The sequence below is a fragment of the Heterodontus francisci genome, chromosome 24 (genome assembly GCF_036365525.1).
Source record: "Heterodontus francisci isolate sHetFra1 chromosome 24, sHetFra1.hap1, whole genome shotgun sequence".
In the NCBI taxonomy this organism is placed as follows: Eukaryota; Metazoa; Chordata; class Chondrichthyes; order Heterodontiformes; family Heterodontidae; genus Heterodontus; species Heterodontus francisci.
Window position 1 is genome coordinate 35613890 of NC_090394.1, and position 20896 is coordinate 35634785.

Below are 20896 nucleotides of genomic sequence, written 5' to 3' on the forward strand. Positions count from 1 at the left end.
ATCTTATATAGTTTCATTGGTTCATGTTGTAGTATAAGGACGTAAAGGGTTAATACTGAAGACACTGAGAGCGACCCCTCCCACTGTAAGAGTGATGATGTAACAGCTACATGGTATGGGCTTGAGGAGAAGAAGAGATAGCAGCACAGAGGATGCTAGCTTAGGAGGCTTGGGGAAAGTGTATATAGCAAATGTAAATAATAAAGAATTGTTTGTTGGCTTTATCAGGAGACTAACAAGTTCTCCAGAACGCCTTAGCAATGCTACAAATACAACAACACACATTTCCATGTGTACTCAAAAGTTGAAATGATTTAATGTAGACACTTCATTCTTTTATTTAACAACTTTTAAATAACATTTACATGGTGTAGACTTTTCTACATCTGATCCAGTGTTTTTTGTTTGCCAGAAATGAGCACATGAACAGGACAAAGGATGAATCGATTTGGTTTATTCTTCACTTGCTCTACAAGCAGCACCTGCCTCATGACCTCATTTTACACATTAATGTAAACATGATTGTAAGCAAAATATCAGCTCTGTCAAGCAGCACAATTTTAAATAGGAAATGGAGTTGGTGATAAAGGTGAATAAAGAGGCAGGGGTAAAAAAAGGGCTACACTACAAAGGAGGGAAATCTGAAATAAAAACTGCAGATTCTGTAAATACACAGCAAGCCAAGCAATGTCTGTACATATTAATTACAGGTTATCAAGACTGACTGGTTGTAAAGTATTTTAGGACGTCCTGAATTGACGAAAGATGCTATACAAATGCAAATTAGTTCAGGTAGAGATGCTTCAAAAGAACGGGCCTCTTCAAGGAAGGGTACACACCTAAAAAGGCCGCCCATGTTTTCTCTCCTCAGGTGCCAACAGGCCCACTGTGTTTCCAGAAGGTTCTGTATTGATACGGACAGGTGGCAAATTTGGGTCTGCTCTCCAGAGCGGCACCAATTCTCAGTTTGAAGTCTGCTTACAGGCATTATGACCACGAGATGTAGAATCCCTTATCGAGGGCAAGATGGAGATTATCGACAGTCAGAACCTGCAAGGAGACAGAGGCAACAATATATTTGTTCAAAACAGGGGATTTATACACACATCATTCAAATGATAACCTTTTCAGAAAAGACAGCTAGGTGTGATGAATACATGATCCGTGAATGCACAGGGCCTGGTATGTGGGCATCAGTGAACATACAGTGCCTGGTATATGAGTAAAATGTCCAAAAGTGCTTCATAGGACAAAAATTGACACTGAGCCAAAGGAGACCACATTAAGACAGGGGACCAAAAGCTTGGTCAAATAGGTAGGTTTTAAAAGGAGCACCTTAAAGGGGGACAAAAAGGGATAAAGAGGCAGAGAGGTTCAGGGAGGGAATTCCAGAGCTTGGGGCCTGGAGACTAAAGGCACGGTCACCAATGGTGGGGTGAAGAGAAGGGGACAGACACAAGAGGCTAGAGTTGAAGGAATGCAGAATTGTTGAAGGGTTGTAGGGCTGGAAAAAGTTAGACAGGGGGAGGCGTCAGAGAAGCAGAGGCGACAGACCTTTGAAAAATGAGGAGAGTTAAAAGAATGATTGGTGGTGAAATCCTGGCATATCCAGCCTCACCTGGTTTGAAGAGTAGGAAAAGGGAACAGCCCTCTGATTAACGATAACCTTTGACGGTTGGAACTTGATCCCGAATATGCTTAAGGTGTCCACCTTGATGTAGGTAGCTTCTATGTTGACATGTACCACCTTGGAAATCAATTGGTTCTACAGAGTGGACACACAACACAGCAAGAGGAAGAATTTAATCTGAGGCACAGCATTCAAGAGATGACCGGGGCAATGGCAAGACCGTGCGATCCTCGGCAGTCAGGGGTCATCTTGATGATCCAGTAAAAGGGACACCTGCACAATTGTACTGTTCTCTAGTAAAATGCAGGGGACCCAAACTGAACCCACAAGACAACATTGAGTGAGCGACTCTCATTTCACTTGTGTGTCTTTAAAAACTCCCTCCTGAAGGTGTTCCTGCTTGCTGGGTTAGCTTAGGATTGCCCTATTGCAGGTATTGAAGACGAATCTCCAGGACATTGCAGTGAGCAAAAACCCAAGAGAAAAAGCACAGGGGCATTAAAAAAAATGTTTTATTCTCATTGAAAACTTCTGTTTATTAGTTATAAAAATATCAGAGATGGAGAAAGAAGGCTGTTGACTGACAGCCATGAATCATCCAATTGGGTCATGGAAGAGTCTATTTGCTTTCCATTTGACCGTGGGAAGGCCGGGCGCCATGGGGATTGACGTGTCAGGTGGCCAATTGCAGGGGAGCAGGAGATGAGGGTGGGAAAAGTTGGAGGTCATGTGATGACATCTCATGGAATATGTCCAACCAGAGTTGACAACTTTAGTACACAGGCAAACATGATGTAGATCTCACCCACAGCATAGACATGTAATGAGGTTTTTGAATGGTGCTCAGGAGCGGGGAGTCTGCCTGGGCCAGGCTCAAATCCTGGGACTTTCCTGAACTGTTTGGTTTGGCTACTCACACATCCGACTGCTATTCATCGTGGACAGATGAGTGGATTGGACGCTGATGCGAAGCCAGGTGACCAACTCACCGCTACTCGCGGTCTTGAATCACAGGTGAAGAAACACCACTCGGTGCTGGGGGTACAGGTTGGGGGTGGGAAACAGTCACTAGTAGAACTGGCCCTCAGCACCAGAGGGGGCACAAGTCTAAAATTAGAGCCGGGCCATTGAGGAGGGAAATCAGGAAGCACTTTTCACACAAAGGGTAGTGGAAATCTGTAATTCTTTCTCCTGAAAGACTGGATGTTGGCGGTCAATTGGAACTTCAAGACTGAGTTCAATAGATTTTTTTGTTGCGTAAGGGTATCAAGGGATATGGTGCAAAAACGGATAATTACATAGAATCTACAGCACAGATATAGGCCAATTGACCCATCTGATGTTTGTTGGTGTTTATGCTTCACATGGACCTTACTTTATCTAATCCTATAAGCATATTCTTCGATTTCTTTCTCCCTCATTTTTATGTAGCTTCTCCTTAAATGCATATATGCAGGTAAATGGAGATGAGGTGTTAATCAGCCATGATCCAATTGAATGGTGGAGGAGATTTGAGGGGGCTGAATGGCCTCCTCCATTCCCTTTGTTGCAACACCTTCAACACAGAAAGGAAAACAATTTGCACAAGTGGCAATTGGGGAGGGGGAAGCAAAGAAACCTGACTTAAATAGGTATGAAATATCAACAGTTAACATTCTACCAGTAGTTGCCTGGAACCTGAATGAAAGGCTGTCCTGGGTTAGGGAGTTTTGAGTTCAGGATTGTACCTTGTCCACAGAAAATTCAACGTAAGTGTAGTCGTTCCTCTCGTAAGTATCCAGGCTCTCCCCATCATCCCAAAAGAGGCAGCCCTTCGCCGATACGTTCTGGGACAGAGCCACAAGCAGGTGAAGAGGGTTCCCACTACTCACCCAGATGGTTGTGGCAGGTTCCTGTTCAGAAAGAGAGGCAAATCATCATCCTGGAGATGGAGAGAATGTTGTTGGGTGAGGATATCCAGGGATATGGAGCTATGGCAGGTAAATGGAGTTGAGGTGCAAATCAAGCATGACCTAATGGAATAGTGGAGCAGGCTCAAGGGGCTGAATGGCCCCCTCGTGTTCTTAGGTGGAGAACTATAAGACTTCCAGCGCTATGAATTCACATCTTTGGGAAAGGAAAGGAAATAAAGAAAGAAAGAAAGATCTTGCATTTCTATAGCACCTTTCACAACCACAGGACATCTCTAAGCACTTTGCAGACAGTGGAGTACTTTTTGAAGTGCAGTCACTGTTGTGATATAGAAATTGTGTGCGGCAGCCAGTACGCGCACAGCAAAGTCTCACAAACAGCAATGTGATAATGACTGGATAATCTGTTGTTTTCAGTGATGTTGGCTGAGGAATTGGTCGGAACACCAGGGAGAACTCCACTGCTCTTCTTCAAAATAGTGTCATGGGATCTTGTACGTGCACTTGAGAGGGCAGGTGAGCCCCAGTTTGACATTACTTCCGAACGATGGCACCTCTGACAGTGCAGCGCTTCCTCAGTACCACACTAGATTGTCGGCTTCGATTTTAGGATAAAACTGATAGAAACCTTCTGAAAGATGAAAAAATAAAGAAATCTATGTATGAAAGAGAAAGTGCTGTGGTGTGTTGCTGTGAGGTACCTGTGTGGGGATGATCGCTCCCTCTCGAAGGTGCAGATTGATGGTGTCCAGAGGAGCGGGCAGTTTGATGTATTCTCCCGTGCTACTGAGAGCTGAGCCCTGTTGGTAAAAAACAAGTAATTGGGAAGGTGATTGAGCCAGAGATTAACCCAGGGCCCACCCAGACAACATCTGTACAATTTTGTACACAGGCACAAGACGGCAGTGCCCATAATTCAGAGGGGTTTGAATGGCAAGTGGGAAAATGAAGATTTCTGGCTGGTGCAGTTGAGAAGACAGTGCCTGGAATGAGAATCAGCCGCCTATTGTGTCAGCCATGGTTCAGTGGGTAGAGCTCTCACCTCTACGACAGTAGGTCATGGGTTCAAGTTCCACTCCAGAGACTTGAGCACAAAATCCATGCTGACTCTGCTGACGGAGTGTTGCACTGTCGGAGATGCTGTCTTTTAGATGAGATGTTTAACTGAGGTCCTGTCTGCCCTTCAGGTAAATGTAATAGATTCCATGGCTGCTATTTCAAAAAAGAGCACAGCAGTTCTCACCAGTGCCCTGTCCAACACTTATCCCTTAACCAACTTGTAAAAACAGATCATCACATTGCTGTATGTTGGAGCCTGCTGTGTGCCATTTGGCTGCTGTTTCCTATATTGCAAGAGTGACTATTCATGACCTCAATAATGTCCCAAAGCACTTTACAGCCAATGAAGTTCTTTTGATGGATAGTCACTGTTGTAAGGTAGGAAACACGGAAGTCAATTTGCATACAGCAAGGCCCCACACACAGCAATTTGATAATGGCCAGATAATCTGTTTTAGTAGTAATGTTGGTTGAGGGACAAATATTGGTCCCAACCCAGTGGGGAGAACTCCCCTGCTCTTCTTTGAATAGCACCGTGTGAACTTTTACATCCACCTGAGAGGGCAGACAAGGGGCCGGTAAAGAATCCCTAGTTAAATTGAGTCAACTGAGCTCAGTCACATTTGCCATTGAGTGACAAAACTGGTCTTAGCATTACCCAGGATCCCTGATCACGATCATCAGCCAGTGACCCTGATGGAAAGTTCATGCAGGTGGCTATGGTGTAGAGTTACCAACCCTCCAGGATTGTCCTGGAGTCTCCAGGAATTACACAGAATATACAGCACAGCAATAGGCCATTCAGCCCAACTAGTTTGTGCTGGTGTTTATACTCCACATGAGCCTCCTCCCATTCTATCAACCTCATCTCAGCCTTTCAGCATATCTTACTATTCTTCTTTTCTCTCATGTACTCATCTAGTTTCCTTTTGAAAGCAGCTAAGTTGTTTGCCTCAACCACTTCCTGTGGAGTGAGTTCCATATTTTAGCTACTCACTTAGTGAAGACATTTCTCATTTCCTTATTGGATTTAACTGTTTTGCATTTACAGCCCTTAGTTTTGGATTCCCCCACAAGTGAAAACATTCCCTCCACATTTACCCTGTCCAACCTATTCATAATTTTAAAGACCTCTAACAGGTCACCTCTGAAGTCTGAATCTCCAGAACACTGCTGTGAGCAATGCCCAAAAGTAATAAAATCATGGAACGTTTAAAAAAATCCACTCTCCATAGATACAGCACTGAAACAGGCCCTTCGGCCCACCAGGTCTGTGCCGACCATCAACCACCTACTTATACTAATCCTACACTAATCCCATACTCCTACCACATCCTCACCTTCCCTATATTCCCCTACCACCTACCTATACTAGGGGCAATTTATAATGGCCAATTTACCTATCAACCTGCAAGTCTTTGGCTGTGGGAGGAAACTGGAGCACCCGGCGAAAACCTACGCAGTCACAGGGAGAACTTGCAAACTCCACACAGGCAGTACCCAGAATTGAACCCGGATCGCTGGAGTTGTGAGGCTGCGGTGCTAACGACTGCACCACTGTGCTGTCGTGTGATAAAGCCTCCAGGAATAGGTCCAAGCAGAGTTAGGGACAAGGACAGGACAAGGGTCTGCAATTATACCACAATCCACTCCATGGCCAGTGATCAAAAGGTGTTTCTTTGCCAGCAGACTGTCCCTTCCAATATACTCGCTGATTGACTGGGAACCCATACTCACTGTGTAAAAGTCGTACCAAATCCCTTTGGGGAAGTATGCGGTCACAGAGACTGCTCCTGGCTCTAACACTGGGGTAATGAGAAGGCTGCGTCCCCACAGAAACTGTCTGTCTATGGAGTAAGTGTTTGCATCTTCAGGAAATCTGAATTGAAAAAAAAAACAGCTTCAGAAAAGCACCTGCCAAAAAAAAGAGAGTTCTCCACAAGCAAATTCCACCTCAGCCATCTGACCTGGGAAGCACTGCCTCACTCTGGGAACCAATTAAAGCCAAATCCTGCAGCTATTGGATACAACCAGTGAGGCGCAGTGTTCAGGGATGATTAGACAGGGAATTTTATCCACTATCACTGGACAAACAAGTAGAAACACACTTAACGCCTCTTGAACTGGGAGGCTAAGATCCTGGTTTGTGATTCCAGTCCCATTAACTACCCAGTCTAGGAGTAACAAGCCCACCTCCTGCCCAGTCCAAACCTGCAGAGGGCAGTGGAATAGACTAAATGGGGGAAGGATCGAGGCAAAGCAAACCAAAACTCAAGCCAATAATGGGAATTCCTTGAGAAGCATAATAACTTTAATAAATGTTGTCATACTTTAGGTAGAAAATGTGGACTGTTATTGGACTAACCAGACGGAGTCTGTGGAAGCCACTGAAAACTGGAATGTCTGATTCAATAGCATCAGGTGAGATCCCCATCTGGGAATGAGCTGATGCTGCCTTACGTCTGATGATTCTGGGAATGGGATAATGGGACTAATTTCAGGGAACGAAAAGTAGCAACTTACTCAAAGAGAATGGCTCTGGCAACCGTTTCTCCGAGGACATGCGATCGATGGAAGAGCGTGTAGAGGTATGGGAACAGAGAGTAGCGGGTAAGGAGAGCGCGCCTCATTGCCGCCTGAGCAGATTCACTGAAAGCCATTGGGTCCTGAGCCTTGAGAAGCAGAGATAGCATTTCAGAAAAAAAATTAACTTAGGAAACGTGAGACTAGATTAATTAAAGTTTCAAACGCTAAGTCATCTCTAATCCAAAAAATGACAGGTGGCAGGGCAGCCAGGTAGAGTACCATCGAGTTCAAGGTCATGGGGTTACTGCCTCCTTTCATGAGGTCCTGACCTCCGACCAATTGCTTAGGTAAGCTGGACATCATCCTGCAGAAGGGAGTTAGAATTGGAGAGCAAAATGTCACCTGGAACTCTTCTCCTGCCCATGCTCCCTGTTGGATGGTACCTCCAATAAACACTCAAGTTGTTGTGGTGATGGAAGGGCTGCTTTTACTCTAGTCTCTCCGGAATATTCCCTCTGCCTATTACTTTCAATAGAAGAGGAAATCCTGGATTATGATCGCTAATGGATGCCAATTCCCATCAGAAGGGGCCCCTCCAGTGTTTAAAGTGAGTGGGGAAAGCTCCTGCCCAGACTGTAACAGTATGAGGAAGTGCCTGGCCTTCAGAGGGCAAAATGCCTATAGTGGCTCCATTGAATCAAGAGCACACTGCATGGGTAAATCCCATCATTCCACATTTGAGGAAGCCCAGAAGTGGTCCCCTCAACAAAGACATCAGTTGAGTTCTTGACCCTTGGAGCAAATGCTGGGACAGAGTAACCAGTATGATACTCCCAATGCAGTACTGAGGGAGCACCGCACCATCAGCAGTGCCATTTTTCAGATGAAACATTAAACTGAGGTCCCATCTGCAATCTCAGCTGGATGTGAAAAAAAAGAGTTCTCCCCTGTATTCTGGCCAATATTTTTCCCTCAACCAACCTCACTAAAAACAAATTATCTGGTAATTTAGCTCATTGCTGTGTGTGGGTTCTGGCAGCGCACAAATTTCTGGTATGTTTCTGACATTACAGTGGGGAGGTCAGTTACCAGGGGATACAGATTTAAGATGTCACGCAGCAAGTGGTTAGGATCTTAAATGCACTGCCTGAGAGTGTGATGGAGGCAGGTTCAATCGAGGCATTCAAGAGGTGTTACGACCAGGTGAGGAAAGGGGTCTGGGGGTTCCCTCTGAGCCTTTGCCTGATTTAACCGTAACAGGGTTTAGTTTTAACACTGTATTTTTAGCTTCCCCACCCCCCCCAGTGAATCCTTGTTCACTGCTTGCCAATTGTTAGGCAAAGAAATCAATCCGACAGGTTTTCTTAGATTTAAACAAGAAAGGTGGAAGTTTATTAATCTTAAACTCTAATTCGGTTAACGGCTATGAATACGTGACGCGACCACACTAGCATGCATACGCGATAAACACACACGCAGATAGAGACAGAAAAAGTTTGAGGCAATAGCTGGGTGTATTTACAGTCCTTTGTGTTCAATGTGGAGCCTTTGGTTGCCAGTAAGTCTTGCTGTTTGTTGGGGCCCAGTGCACACTTTAACTTGTTTCGATGTAGGAGTCTTCTCTCTCTTGAGGTTTAAGCAACTTCAGTGGATCCGGAGGTTTGTGAGAAAGCAAGAGAGAGCCAGCCAGGAGAGAGGCTCGCTTGTTCCAGGTTCAGTTGCAATCTGCAGCCTGTCTTCAAACTGTCCTGTGAGCACAATTCAAAACTCCAAGTTGGCCAGCAGGTTAGTCATGTGACTAACCCCTTATTTGAGAACAACTGCTCCTGCGGTTTGTGGATTTTCCACCTTGGCAGACATCCTGGAATGCTGTACTCTTACACATTCAATGTCTGGTGATCAAAATCCATTCGGGTTAATTGGACCAGGGAGTTGTTGCTTTGTCTCCACAAGCATCATCTCTAAGTATGCAAATGTCCTCCAGCCAAATGTCTGGTGATCTCTTTAAACAAGTCATTTCTTCACTCCAGTGACAGTTTCACATTAATGTTCATATGACAAAATTAATATACCTCATTCTTGGCACATGGGGGTCTTCATGACAGAGGGAATTGGATTGTTATCTGAAAAGGAAGAATGTGCAGGGCTACAGGGAGAAGGCGGGAGAGTGGCACTCATATATATACACACACATTCGATTTTTCTAAACCACGCAAACTCCTCATTACCTTCTCCTTCTCAGTGTTGTGGTTTCGGGAGAATGGATAGAAGGCACCAAGCTGCATCCATCGGATACACAATTCCTCTGTGGTACTCCCACTAAATCCACATATATCTGCTCCCACAAGAGGAATTCCAAACATATTGAAGTTCAGGATGCCTGCAGAATACAAAGTGGTAGAGGTTCAGGGGTGATAATATTGTGGCGCATAGCAACCTGTCTCACATGCAGAAATTTCCCACTACACTGCTTAATTACTCTCAGCTGCTTAAAAGGTCCTTTAATTTAGGTGTCATCCATGGCTCAATGGGTAGCTGTCTTATCTCTGTGTCAGAAGGTTGTGGGTTTGAGTCCCATTCCAGAGACTTGAGCACACAATCCAAGCTGACACTCCCTGTGCCAGTGCTGAGGGAGTGTTGTACTGTCAGAATGGCCAGCTTTCAAATCAGATGTTAAAATGAGGCCTGTCTGTCCTCACAGATGGAAATAAAAGATTCCATGGCACTATTTTCAAGAAGAGCAGAGGAGGCCTTCTCCAGTGTCAATTTATCCTTCAACTAACATCACTAAAACAGATTATTTGGTCATTACCACATTATTGTTCATGGGACCTTGCTGCGCGCAAATTGGCTGCACTGTTTCCTATAATACAACATTGACTACACTTTAAAAAGTATTTCATTGGCTGTGAAGCGCTTTGAGATGTCTGGAGGCCATGAAGGCACTATATAAATGCCAACTCTGTCTTTGCTTATTGATTTGGTGCAAGTGTGTTCAAGCTTTTTGTCTTTGTGGGTTGCTTCATTGTGATACATACAAAGTTAAAACCCTGGTTTCCAGGTTAAATCGTTACTTGAAAAAAATAGATCCATTAAATGGATACAGAGTGGTCAGGAGACTGGGATTAGGCTCATCGGCTCTTGTGGAGAAAACAACTGAAAGCACTTTTAACAAACTCAGGAGGTCCCTAAGCACAGTGGTGATGGCGAAGGGCCTGCTCCTGTGCAATATTACTCTACAGCTTACTGAACTTTAATGCAGTAACATGACATCTCCAAATCCCACAGAGGCCATTCTTGCATCTTCACCATTAGGGACAGTTTTGCAACCCGGCTTCAGATTCATGTAAGACACTTGCAACTGACAGAACAGGAGCTTTTCCCCTGGTGCTGTATTATGGCCAGACTGGTCCAAAGATTAAATTACATTATTTTAGCCAATGCACCATTCAGCCCCTAACACCCAGTTAAACTTGTAGAAAATGATATTAATATAAAAGCCAAGTATTGCGGATGCTAGAAATCTGAAATGAAAACAGAAAATGCTGGAAATCCTCATCAGGTCAGGCAGCATCTGTGGAGAAACAGAGTTCACGTTTCAGGTCTGTGACCTTTCATCAGAACCCTGAAACTCTGATGAAAGGTCACAGACCTGAAACGTTAACTCTGCTTTTCTCTCCACAGATGCTGCCTGACCTGCTGAAAATGATGATATTGTTTTGACTAAGTTCCTGGAAAAATAGTAGAAGCATCTTTTAGAAAGTTAAATATATCATGCATTCAGAGACTTAATTCTTTCTGTGTTAGCATTAATCTCCTGTGTTTTATTGTGTTACAACCAGGTGAGATACGGGTCTAGGCCTCTCAGCCCTTGACTGGTCTAACCGTAACAAGGTTTAATTTTAAAAACACCGTGTTTTTAGCTCCCCCTCAGTGAATCCTCGTTCACTGCTTTCCAATTGTAAGGCAAATAAATCAGACAGGTTTTCTTAGATTTAAACAAGAAAGGTGAAAGTTTATTAATGTTAAACTCTTATTTGGGTAACGGCCATGAATATGCTACGCGACCATGCTGGAATGCACACACGATAAAACTCACACGCAGACGGGGACAGAAAAAGTAGAAGGAATAAAAAGGAAAGGTTTCAGGCAATATCCAATAGTTATTTACGGTCCTTTGAGTTCAATGTGGAGTCCTTGGTTTCCAGTAAGTCTCGCTGTTCGTTGGGGCCCAGTGCATGCTTTAACTTGTTTCGATGTAGGAGTCTTTTCTCTCTCGAGGTTTAAGCAAGTTCAGTGGGTCTGAAGGTTTGTGAGAAAGCGAGAGAGAGCCAGCCAGGAGAAAGGCTCTCTTGTTCCAGGTTCAGTTACACTCTGCAGTCTGCGTTCAAAACTGTCCTGTGAGCACAATTCAAACCTCCAAGTTGGCCAGCAGGTTAGTCATGTGACTAAGTTTTTTCAACAAAATCTTGCGTTTGTGGATTCCAAAGCTCTCGGTGGGGGTGGGGTGGGGGGGGTGTAGAGCTGTCTCTTACGCCGTCTAGATGTGGATCACCATTGCCCAGACCAATCTCTGTTAAATGAATCAGTGAGCAATTCTTTTGTCTCTCCAATCACTGTCTCTTTGTGTGCAAATGTCCTCCAGCCAAGTGTCTGGTGATCTCTTGTAAGACCAGTCATTTCTTCACTCCAGCAACAGTTTAAAATTAATGTTCATATGATGAAATTAATATGCTCATTCTTGGTAGGTGGGGGGTCTTCATGACAATTGTTTTATCAAACCATTTCAACTTAACCAGTGTACTCAGAGACTGGAAGTTAATACAAATGGGATAAAGAGAGGATACAGAGAGGACTGAATCCCATTGTGTCACAATCATTTACAAACAGCAACAGCTTTCATTTAAATGCCTTTACTGTAGTCAAGGCGCATCAAAGGAGCAATCAAACAAACTGACACCAAGCCACCTAAGGAGATATTAGGACTGATTGGTCAAAGTGATAGGTTTTTAAAGGAGCATCTTAAAAGGATGAAAGAGAGGTGGAGAGGTTTATGGAAAGAATTCCAGAGCTTAGAGGCCAGGCACCCGCGGGCACGGTCAGCAATCGTGGTGCGATTAAAATCGGGAATGCTCAATAGGCCAGAATTGGAGGAGTGCAGAGGGGGGTTACAGAGGTGGGGAGGGAGGTCATGGAGGGATTTGAAAACAAGGATGAAAATTTTAAAATTACGGCGTTGACAGTCTGGGAGCCAATAATCAGTGAGTACAGGAGTGATGGGTGAATGGGACTTGGTGACATGAACACTAATGTAATAACACTCATCGACAGACACAAAATATGTGGACACACACACACAAACACTTACATACAATACCCACACATATGCACACTCAAACATGCACACATGTGTATGTGCATAATCAATCTTTTTTTTATTCATTCATGGGTGAGGGTCGCTGGCAAGAGAAGGTGGTGGTGAACCGCTTTCTTGAACTGCTGCAGTCCATGTGGTGTAGGTACACCCGCAGTACTGTTAGAGAGGGAGGCCTATTCATATATGCACAACATATATGCACTGTATACACGCATGCTCATACACAGGAGCTACTCTGTACCTGGAATAGAAAAGTACATGTCCTTCCATTGACTCTTGTTGTCTCCCAGCCAGTGTCCAGAGTACTTTCCTTGACTCGGGAATGTCGATCGGGAAATTACAAATGGACGCTTCTTACGGATTTTAACCAAAGCACTAGGGCAAAGAGAAAGTAACATTTCAGCCAATCAACAAATTAGAGGCAGCATTTGGTTATCCTTTTACAAGCACCAGGGGTCAGCTCTGACCCAGGCCCCACACAGACCACAGGCCCGCACTGAATGGCGGCCCCATACGACTGCAGGCCTCACACTGACCGCAGGATCCATACAGACCACAGGTGCCACACTGGTTGCAGGCCCCATATAGACCGCAGGCCCCGCACTGGCCACAGGCCCATCAGTCTCAAATTGATTCAACACTGGATCCCAGAGGTGAAAAAACCCTGTCCACCCAACTGCACGATCCTTGCCCCTATTAGTTTCACTTTACTTCATAGATTTCTGATGGATTAATACTGATCTCTGTCAGTTGTGTGAAAGTTTACGACAGACTAACCTTGCAGAGGCCTTAGCCTCCATAAGCCCGTACAGACTGTGCACATTATAGTGTATCGCTGCGCTCTGCTTTGCTGAGGCACAAATGGTTCGACTGCGTAAAATGCCACCCAGCACACCTGACAGAGAAAGACCCAACACAAGGGACAGGTTACAAAGCACAGACAAGAAACACCCCTCATGATGACACTCCCCCTCACTATTGACCTACCCTCTCATCACAGATCCTCCCCCTCATGACTGACAATTCCCACCATTCACATGGATCAAATGTGGAAATACAAATTATTGGCATTAATCCACATTAAAGTTAAGAAATTGAATCAGAAATAGGTGTTATCCCACTTGCTGGTTTAGTGTGAACGGTGTGATATCCCGCTTTCCGGTTTAGTGTGAACGGTGTGATATCCCGCTTTCCGGTTTAGAGTGAACGGAGTGATATCCGGCTTTCCGGTTTAGTGTGAACGGAGTGATATCCGGCTTTCCGGTTTAGTGTGAACGGTGTGATATCCCGCTTTCCGGTTTAGTGTGAACGATGTGATATTTGGCTTTCCGGTTTAGTGTGAATGGTGTGATATCCCGCTTTCCGGTTTATTGTGAACGATGTGATATTTGGCTTTCTGGTTTTTGTGAATGGTGTGATATTCTGCTCCCATTGCTCTCTCTATACCCACCAGTAAATCTCAAAGATGTGATTCAGTTTTCACCTGGGACAAATGGTGGGTTTTCAAGTTCATTCGAAGGGCAACCACTCTGTGATCCATCCACAAAGTTCGAGGGCTCATTCATGTCCTAGAATATTCCGGAGAGATGGATTTAGAAAATAATTCAAATGAGGTTCACTTCTAAATTGAATAAAATTGAAAAGCTCAGAAGTTATGCTAAACTTGGTGAGACCACACTTGGATTAGTGTGCACAGTTCAAGTCTCCATATCGTAAAAAGAACATACAGGCACTGGAGATGTTGCAAAAAAGATTTACAAGAACGATACCAGAACTGAGAGGTTATACCTATTCAGAAGGATTGAGCGGTCTGGGACTTTTTACTCCAGAAGAGAGAAGGCTGAGAGGTGGCCTGAGAGAGGTCTTTAAAATTATGACTAGGTTCAATGGGGTAGACTTGGAGAAGACATAGAGCTGGATTCTATGTTGCCGCCACTGAGTGCGGTGGCGGCTGTAAAAGATGGCGGCCTGCATGCACAGGTTTCCCTCCGCGGAGCCGCCACGATCTTATATGCGGAGGCTCATTAACATGGCTGGGGCGGACTGCCTGCGCCCCCCTAAAAACAACCCTGGCGCCATTTTTAAAAGGCTTACTGACAGTTTAGATTATTAAAGGCACAATGCATGTGAACTTATTAAAAATAATTGTATAAATATTCCCAGCCCCTCTCCCACCACCCTCAATGGCATTACATGTCATTCCTGCCTTTTCCCCCCCCACCGAAATACTTACCTTGATTATATGACCTCCCCCCCACCCCAGCAAAGTTCAGAACCTTTTACCTTTATCCCTTCCCATCACCCCCGAGACCAATCAAGTAAGTTTGACTCCGCTCCCCCCGTCCCGCACTGATAAACATCCCCCCACCCCACAGGTAGTGCACCTTGTTTCTCTGGACGGGGATCCAAAGGCGCATCAGTGCCGGCCGCCAGGATGAAGATCGTGGTGGCACATCAGGAAGAGACGGGGAATTCATTAATGCAGGTAAGTTAATTATTTTACATATTTAAAATTGAGGTCCCGTTGTCGAGCGGCGGGGGCTGCCATGAGGCCTCACACCGCTGGCAAGATCGGGACGGGCCCTGCCGGCGTCGAGGTCCGTGGCGGGCCTTATCTGGGGCAATCTTCATGCCCCCCCTCCCCCTGCCATGGATCCCAACGTCAAGACCCCTATAAAATCCAGCCCACAGTTTCTACTTGTGCCCGAGTCCAAATCTAGGGGCCTTAATTATAAGATAGTCACTTCTAAAGCCAGTAGAAACTCCTTTACCCACAGAGTGGTTAGAATGAATGGCAGCTGTTTATCAGTCTGCCATTCACACCTCCTCTATGTACATCTTTTGTTTCTTTACTTTTCTCCATTACCACTCCCTTTGGCCTTGTACCATGAAACCTTTTCTCATTTAATCTCTCTTACTCTCCGCCCTGTCACAGACCTTCCCTTTTGTTCTCTTTCCACCCTCCCCCCTTTCACTTGCTCAAATCTAATACATTTCTTACTTTTCCCAGTTCTCATGAAAGGCCACAAACCTGAAACGTTAACTCTGTTTCTCTCTCCACAGATTCTGCCACATGTGTTGAGTATTTCCAGTATTTTGTTTTTATCTCTACCATATGGAGTGGTTGAGGTGAATAGCACAATGTGTTTAAGGGGAAGCTGGATAAATAAATGAGTGAGAAAGGGATAGAAGGATATGCTGATTGGGTGAGATGAAGTAGGGTCGGAGGAGGCTCATGTGGAGCTCAAACACTGCGTAGACCAGATGGGTCAAATGACCTTATTCTGTGCTGCAAGTTCTATGTAAAAATTGATGATTATATGTTGCGGTTAGAGGATAAGAAATGCTGAGAGGGTGATATTGGGGTCATTACGTGACAGCGATGAACTGCCTTATATTTGACCCTAAGTAAATGCCTCACAAAGCAATTAAGACACACAGAGAAGAGTATGGCAAAAGACTAAATAGCTGTGACCCATGTCCTGTTTAAATTAGAAAAGATAGCAGGGTCCCAGTCTGGGTTTGGGATCTTTTTCAGTTTTGTTTGCTATCTGACTCCTGGTGATGCCCTGCAATCCTCCAGGATCTCTACACTTCTCCAATTTTGGCCTCTTGCAGATCTGATTTTCACTGCCCCACCATTGGCGGCCATGACTTCAAACTATCCAGACCCTAAGCTCTGGAATTCCTTTCCTTAACTTCTCCGCCTCTCTTTCCTCCTCTAAAGCACTCCTTAAAATCTACCTCTTTGACCAAACTTTCAGTCACCTGCCCTAATATCTCCTTCTGTGCCTCAGTGTCAATATTTTGTTTGCTAACACTTCCATGAAGCACCTTGAGATGTTTTACCATACTAAAGGCACGATATAAATGCAAGTTATTATTGTCCTTCACATGTGAGAAACAGTTGTATGTCAGCAGACCATTCGCTTTTTGGGCCTATCAGAGTCATGGCCCATCACCCAAAGCTCACATGCAACTTGATTTTCTATCAATGAATATCACTCGGGAGTAGGAACCCCTGCTTCCTGAAACTCCAGTGACAGAGTGTAAATTCTGCACAGCTCATTATCACTGAGTCAGTCCTGGTGCAAAAAGAAAAGAAAGACTTGCATTGATGTAACGTCTTGCATAACCTCAGTCACTACTTAAATGACCACGAAAGCTGCTGGATTGTGGTTAAAAACCCCAACTGGTTCACGAATATCCTTCAGGGAAGGGAACCTTCCACCCCGTCACTCAGTCCCACACTACATGAATGGCTCTTCATGCACTTGGGAGCTAATAGAGATGGGCAATAAACGCAACCTTGTCAGAAGTATCTCCTCTGGTAATGGCATCAAGAAATAAAGGGACAATCTTAAACTGAGAGCTAAGCCATTGAGCAGCAAAGTCAGGAAGCAATTTTTCACAAAAAGAGTGGCCTCCGGTGGTTGATTGGAGTGTCCAAGACTGAGGTTGATCAATTTTTGTTGAGTAAGGTTATCAAGGGATACGTAGCGAAGACAGGTAAACAGTGGCTAAGACACAGATCAGCCATGACCTAATTGAATGGAAGAACAGGCCCAAGGGGCTGAATGGTCTGCACTTGTTCCTATAAATAGCACTTACTATCCAGAGTCCATCAAAGGGCACGACTTTGTGGAACTGCAGCAAGTTCTCGAACCACCATTGGTGCGTGTCGGGATTTGTGAAATCAGGGAATACCGTCAATCCAGGCCAAACCTGCATCCCATAATATAACAGAGAAAATCTTATTAAATCTGAGCAGGAATATGGCAGGAAAAGATGCATTCACTACAACTCCAAGATCTTCATTCCTCCTCTTCCTCCTTCCCCTCCCTCCAAGAGGAAGGAACCTAATGAGCATTTACCTCATTGAAATACTGGCCTCAACATTACCTTCAACCAGTGGGGGAAATCAGGGACCAGTCATCACCCCTGCACCCCACCCCCACCCCCACCCCACCTAATCGTTTTGAGGTCAGCCAATGGGGCGTTGGAAGAACACCTTCATTCTGATCCCAGGAACCTCTATCATCTGCCTTGGGACTCCAAGTGCAGCCAGAGGGTTTGACTCCCCCTCACCAACACTGCACGCTGCACACCGCCCCCCACCCCCCAACCCCCCACACCACCCTGTCGGGTCTGCCAAACCTACCTCTGGCAGTGTGAAGTGAACAGATAGGCCACCATCATTCCTGGCTGCTGACCTGCCCCTCCTTCCCCTCTCTCATACTACCTACCGAGATCAACTAACTCTGCATTGAATACAGATCGAATCTGGGACCCACCCTTTGTCTGAACCACAACCTAAGATGCATTTACACATGAGGTATTAGGGGAGCTCTTAACCTCAGCAACTTGTTGCCATCCTTGGCACATCTTTGGCACCATCCTTGACCCCACCCTCCTGCCTCCAAGTACTTTGGTAAACATCAAACCCAAGAACAGACCCAATACACTGACTGTGGTGTCAGCACTACTTTGATAGTAATATAAACAGAAAATGCTGGAAATACTCAGCAGGTCTGGCAGCATCTGTGGAGAGGGAGACAGTTAACGTTTCAGGTCGATGACTGTTCATCAGAACTGTTCTGATGATAGGTCACAGATGATGAAAGGTCATCGACCAGCAACGTTAACTTTGTTTCTCTCTCCACTGATGCTGCCAGACCTACTGAGTATTTCCAGCATTTTTATTTCAGATTTCCAGAACATGCAGTATTTTGCTTTTGTTTTATACTTTGACTGTATCTGTATGGAAATAAGTCTAAGGCAGCTGCTGAATAAAACTTTCAGAGTAGTTTGCCTAGATAACCACTGCCTTACAATGCAACAACTATTCCAATATTTAGTAACCAGCACAGCCTCTTTGAGTCTGCTATGAGGGCCCATACCTCCCCGATCAGAGGACTTCCAGACATATTGGTAATGAAAACTCCACGTTTCAGGCCTTCGTCATACGGCCAGTAGGAGCCTGGTGGTTGAACACTGCTGATCCCTGGGTCCTGCAAACAGTACAGATATTTTCAACTTTTTTTGCACCTTTTGCCCCTCTTCCTGCCTCTCCACACCGTGCATGACTTCAGCAAAGGAGATCTACTTTCAGACCCCACTGATGTAGGAAGGTTTACGAAAGAAAAAGCTTGCATTTACATAGCATCCTACACGGCTTCAGGACATCCAAAGCCAGTGAAGTACTTTTTGAAGCGTAGCCACTGTCATAATGTAGGAAATGCGGGAGTCAATTTGTGCACAAGATCCCACAAACAGCAATGTGATAGTGACCAGATCATCAGTATTCTTAATGTCAGCTGAGGGATAAATATTGGCAGGACGCCAGGGAAAACTCCCCTACTCATGCAAAATGTGGCAAGGGATTTTTTTTAATGTCAACTGAGAGGGCAGACAGAGCCTTGATTTAATGTCTCATCCGAAACACAGCACCTCTGACAGTGCTGCACTCCCTCAGTCCCTGGTGTGTCAGCCTGGATTCTGTGCTCAAACCCCTGAAGTTGGACCTCCCTGCTCTGGACTGCTTTATAAAGGCAAGATAGGTTTGTAACCACACACATTAGCAGTGCAGCCAAGATCAATAACCCGACTGGATCATCTTCATAGCAACAGTCAGCATTCAATCCCTTACAAACCTAGGGGTGTGACTGGCCTTTAAAATGCTTGGTGCAATGGATAGTTTCTTGTTTCCCAGTGCACAGAACAGCTCTATCAAATTATTTCTTGGGACATGGGCGTTGCTGGCAAGGTGGGAAATTATTGCCCATCCCTAGTTACCTCGAGAGCCGCCTTCATGAACCACTGCATTCTGTGTGGTGTAAGCACACCCTCAGTGCTCTCAGGTCAGGTGCTCCAGCATTTTAGCCCTGTGTTGATGAAGGAATGATGATATATGTCCAAGGTGGAATGGTGTGTGACTTGGAGGGAACTTGCAGGTGGTGGTGTTCCCATGCACCGCCTGCCCTTGTTGACCTGCTCATGAACCATAAGCCCCATTGTGCTGCAGCAATATCATCTGGGTCATGTTGGCTGCCAGTAATTACCATAATCATGACGTATTGCTGTCCGTGAGAGTGCAGGTCTGTCACCAGCTGTGGAAGGCTGGCAAAGTTATGGGGATCAAAGGTGAAATCCCGATAGTCGATCATGTAATCAATATCGTTCCATTGAGCATCCTGGGAGAAGAAGGGGAAAGTTTTTTTTTAAAAAGTCATTGTCAACCAGTTCAGACCGAGAGCAGCCTAAACCTCCCCGCGACTGTTTACTCCAGTGAGACTCCAACCGCACACTCTGACTACAGCCAATCATCCTCAGCTCAGTACTCAGGTCCAAAGACAGACATGCCTCCCGCCATTCCTCCTGCCCCTCCTGTCATGTGGCCAGCCCATTTCTGACATGTGAAAACTAAAGAAATTCATTTCACAAACCTGGGGCATGCCAGCTTTTCTCATCTGCTGAACGACCTCCCAGGTGGCGTTACTTGTTCCGTATCCCCAGCGGCAGAGATGGAATCCGAGGCCCCAAGCGGGCACCATCGCAGGCAAACCTGGCGCATACAAAACACTGAATGTCTCATAGCAGCAGTAAGGTAACCAAGGAAAACAAGGAGAGGACAATACAAATGCTTGTAAAGAATAAACTGCAGCATTGCCTTGGGTTAAACCATGACGATAGGACATAGTTACAAGCCAGAGGATCAGGGCTGATGTCAGGAAACAGTTCACCCAATGGATCACCAATACTTGGGATGGTCTCAAGGGAAGATAATGGAAGCAAAACCTCTGGAATCATTTACAAGGCAGGTCGACACAGATGGGCAGAAGAGAAAGAAAGAACTTGTAATTCTTTACTGCCTCCAGGACATCCTAAAGCACTTTACAGATAAAGAAGTACTTTTGAAGTATAGTCACTGTTGTTATGTAGGGAATGGAAAGAGGAAGGGCATAATCATTGGTTTTTATAAAAGGATGATTTAGGTCCAAATTGCTGTCTTCATCTGTACTTAGCTTTATGATCTTTTGTGTGGAGTTCAGCTGAAAATGTGACAACATGAGCACAAAATATCTGCTAACATGTTAGCAGTCTGCTTACAGCATGCGCTGTTATACGCTTCCTGTAAACTTAGTATAACGCTTTTCTGCAACACTTCTCAATCATACTTAATTATAGTCCAATTTATTGTAACCTCAGCAAATTTATTGTTGATTAAATGATTCTTAACACATGATTCACCGCCAGCCCTATCTTCCCCTGTCTCAGGAGCTGTAGGAGACCATGGTCACATAAGAATATAAGAAATAGGAATGGGAGTAGGCCATTTGGACTTTTCAGCCTACTCCACCATTGAACAAGATAATGGCTGATCTACTACCTCAA

At 45.0% G+C, this 20896-nt stretch overlaps 1 protein-coding gene across 5 annotated transcripts in view; it reads right to left on the bottom strand.

Moving 5' to 3' along the window:
• Window positions 1-303: 303 nt before the first annotated feature.
• Window positions 304-20896, bottom strand: part of gaa2 (alpha glucosidase 2) — a 44442-nt gene continuing 23849 nt past the window's right edge. For 3 of the 5 annotated variants that reach the window (XM_068055887.1, XM_068055886.1, XM_068055885.1), the window contains 14 exons: window positions 19948-20066; window positions 19564-19695; window positions 18403-18513; window positions 17114-17227; window positions 13986-14070; window positions 13280-13397; window positions 12744-12877; window positions 9354-9505; window positions 7123-7271; window positions 6337-6478; window positions 4242-4340; window positions 3358-3522; window positions 1619-1765; window positions 304-1050 (listed from right to left, as the gene is read on the bottom strand). In XM_068055887.1, coding sequence (XP_067911988.1) covers window positions 988-1050; window positions 1619-1765; window positions 3358-3522; window positions 4242-4340; window positions 6337-6478; window positions 7123-7271; window positions 9354-9505; window positions 12744-12877; window positions 13280-13397; window positions 13986-14070; window positions 17114-17227; window positions 18403-18513; window positions 19564-19695; window positions 19948-20066 — 1730 coding nt within the window. In that variant the 3' untranslated portion in view covers window positions 304-987. The remainder of the gene's footprint in view (window positions 1051-1618; window positions 1766-3357; window positions 3523-4241; window positions 4341-6336; window positions 6479-7122; window positions 7272-9353; window positions 9506-12743; window positions 12878-13279; window positions 13398-13985; window positions 14071-17113; window positions 17228-18402; window positions 18514-19563; window positions 19696-19947; window positions 20067-20896) is intronic. The other 2 variants (XM_068055888.1, XM_068055889.1) reach the window with 2 other exon arrangements.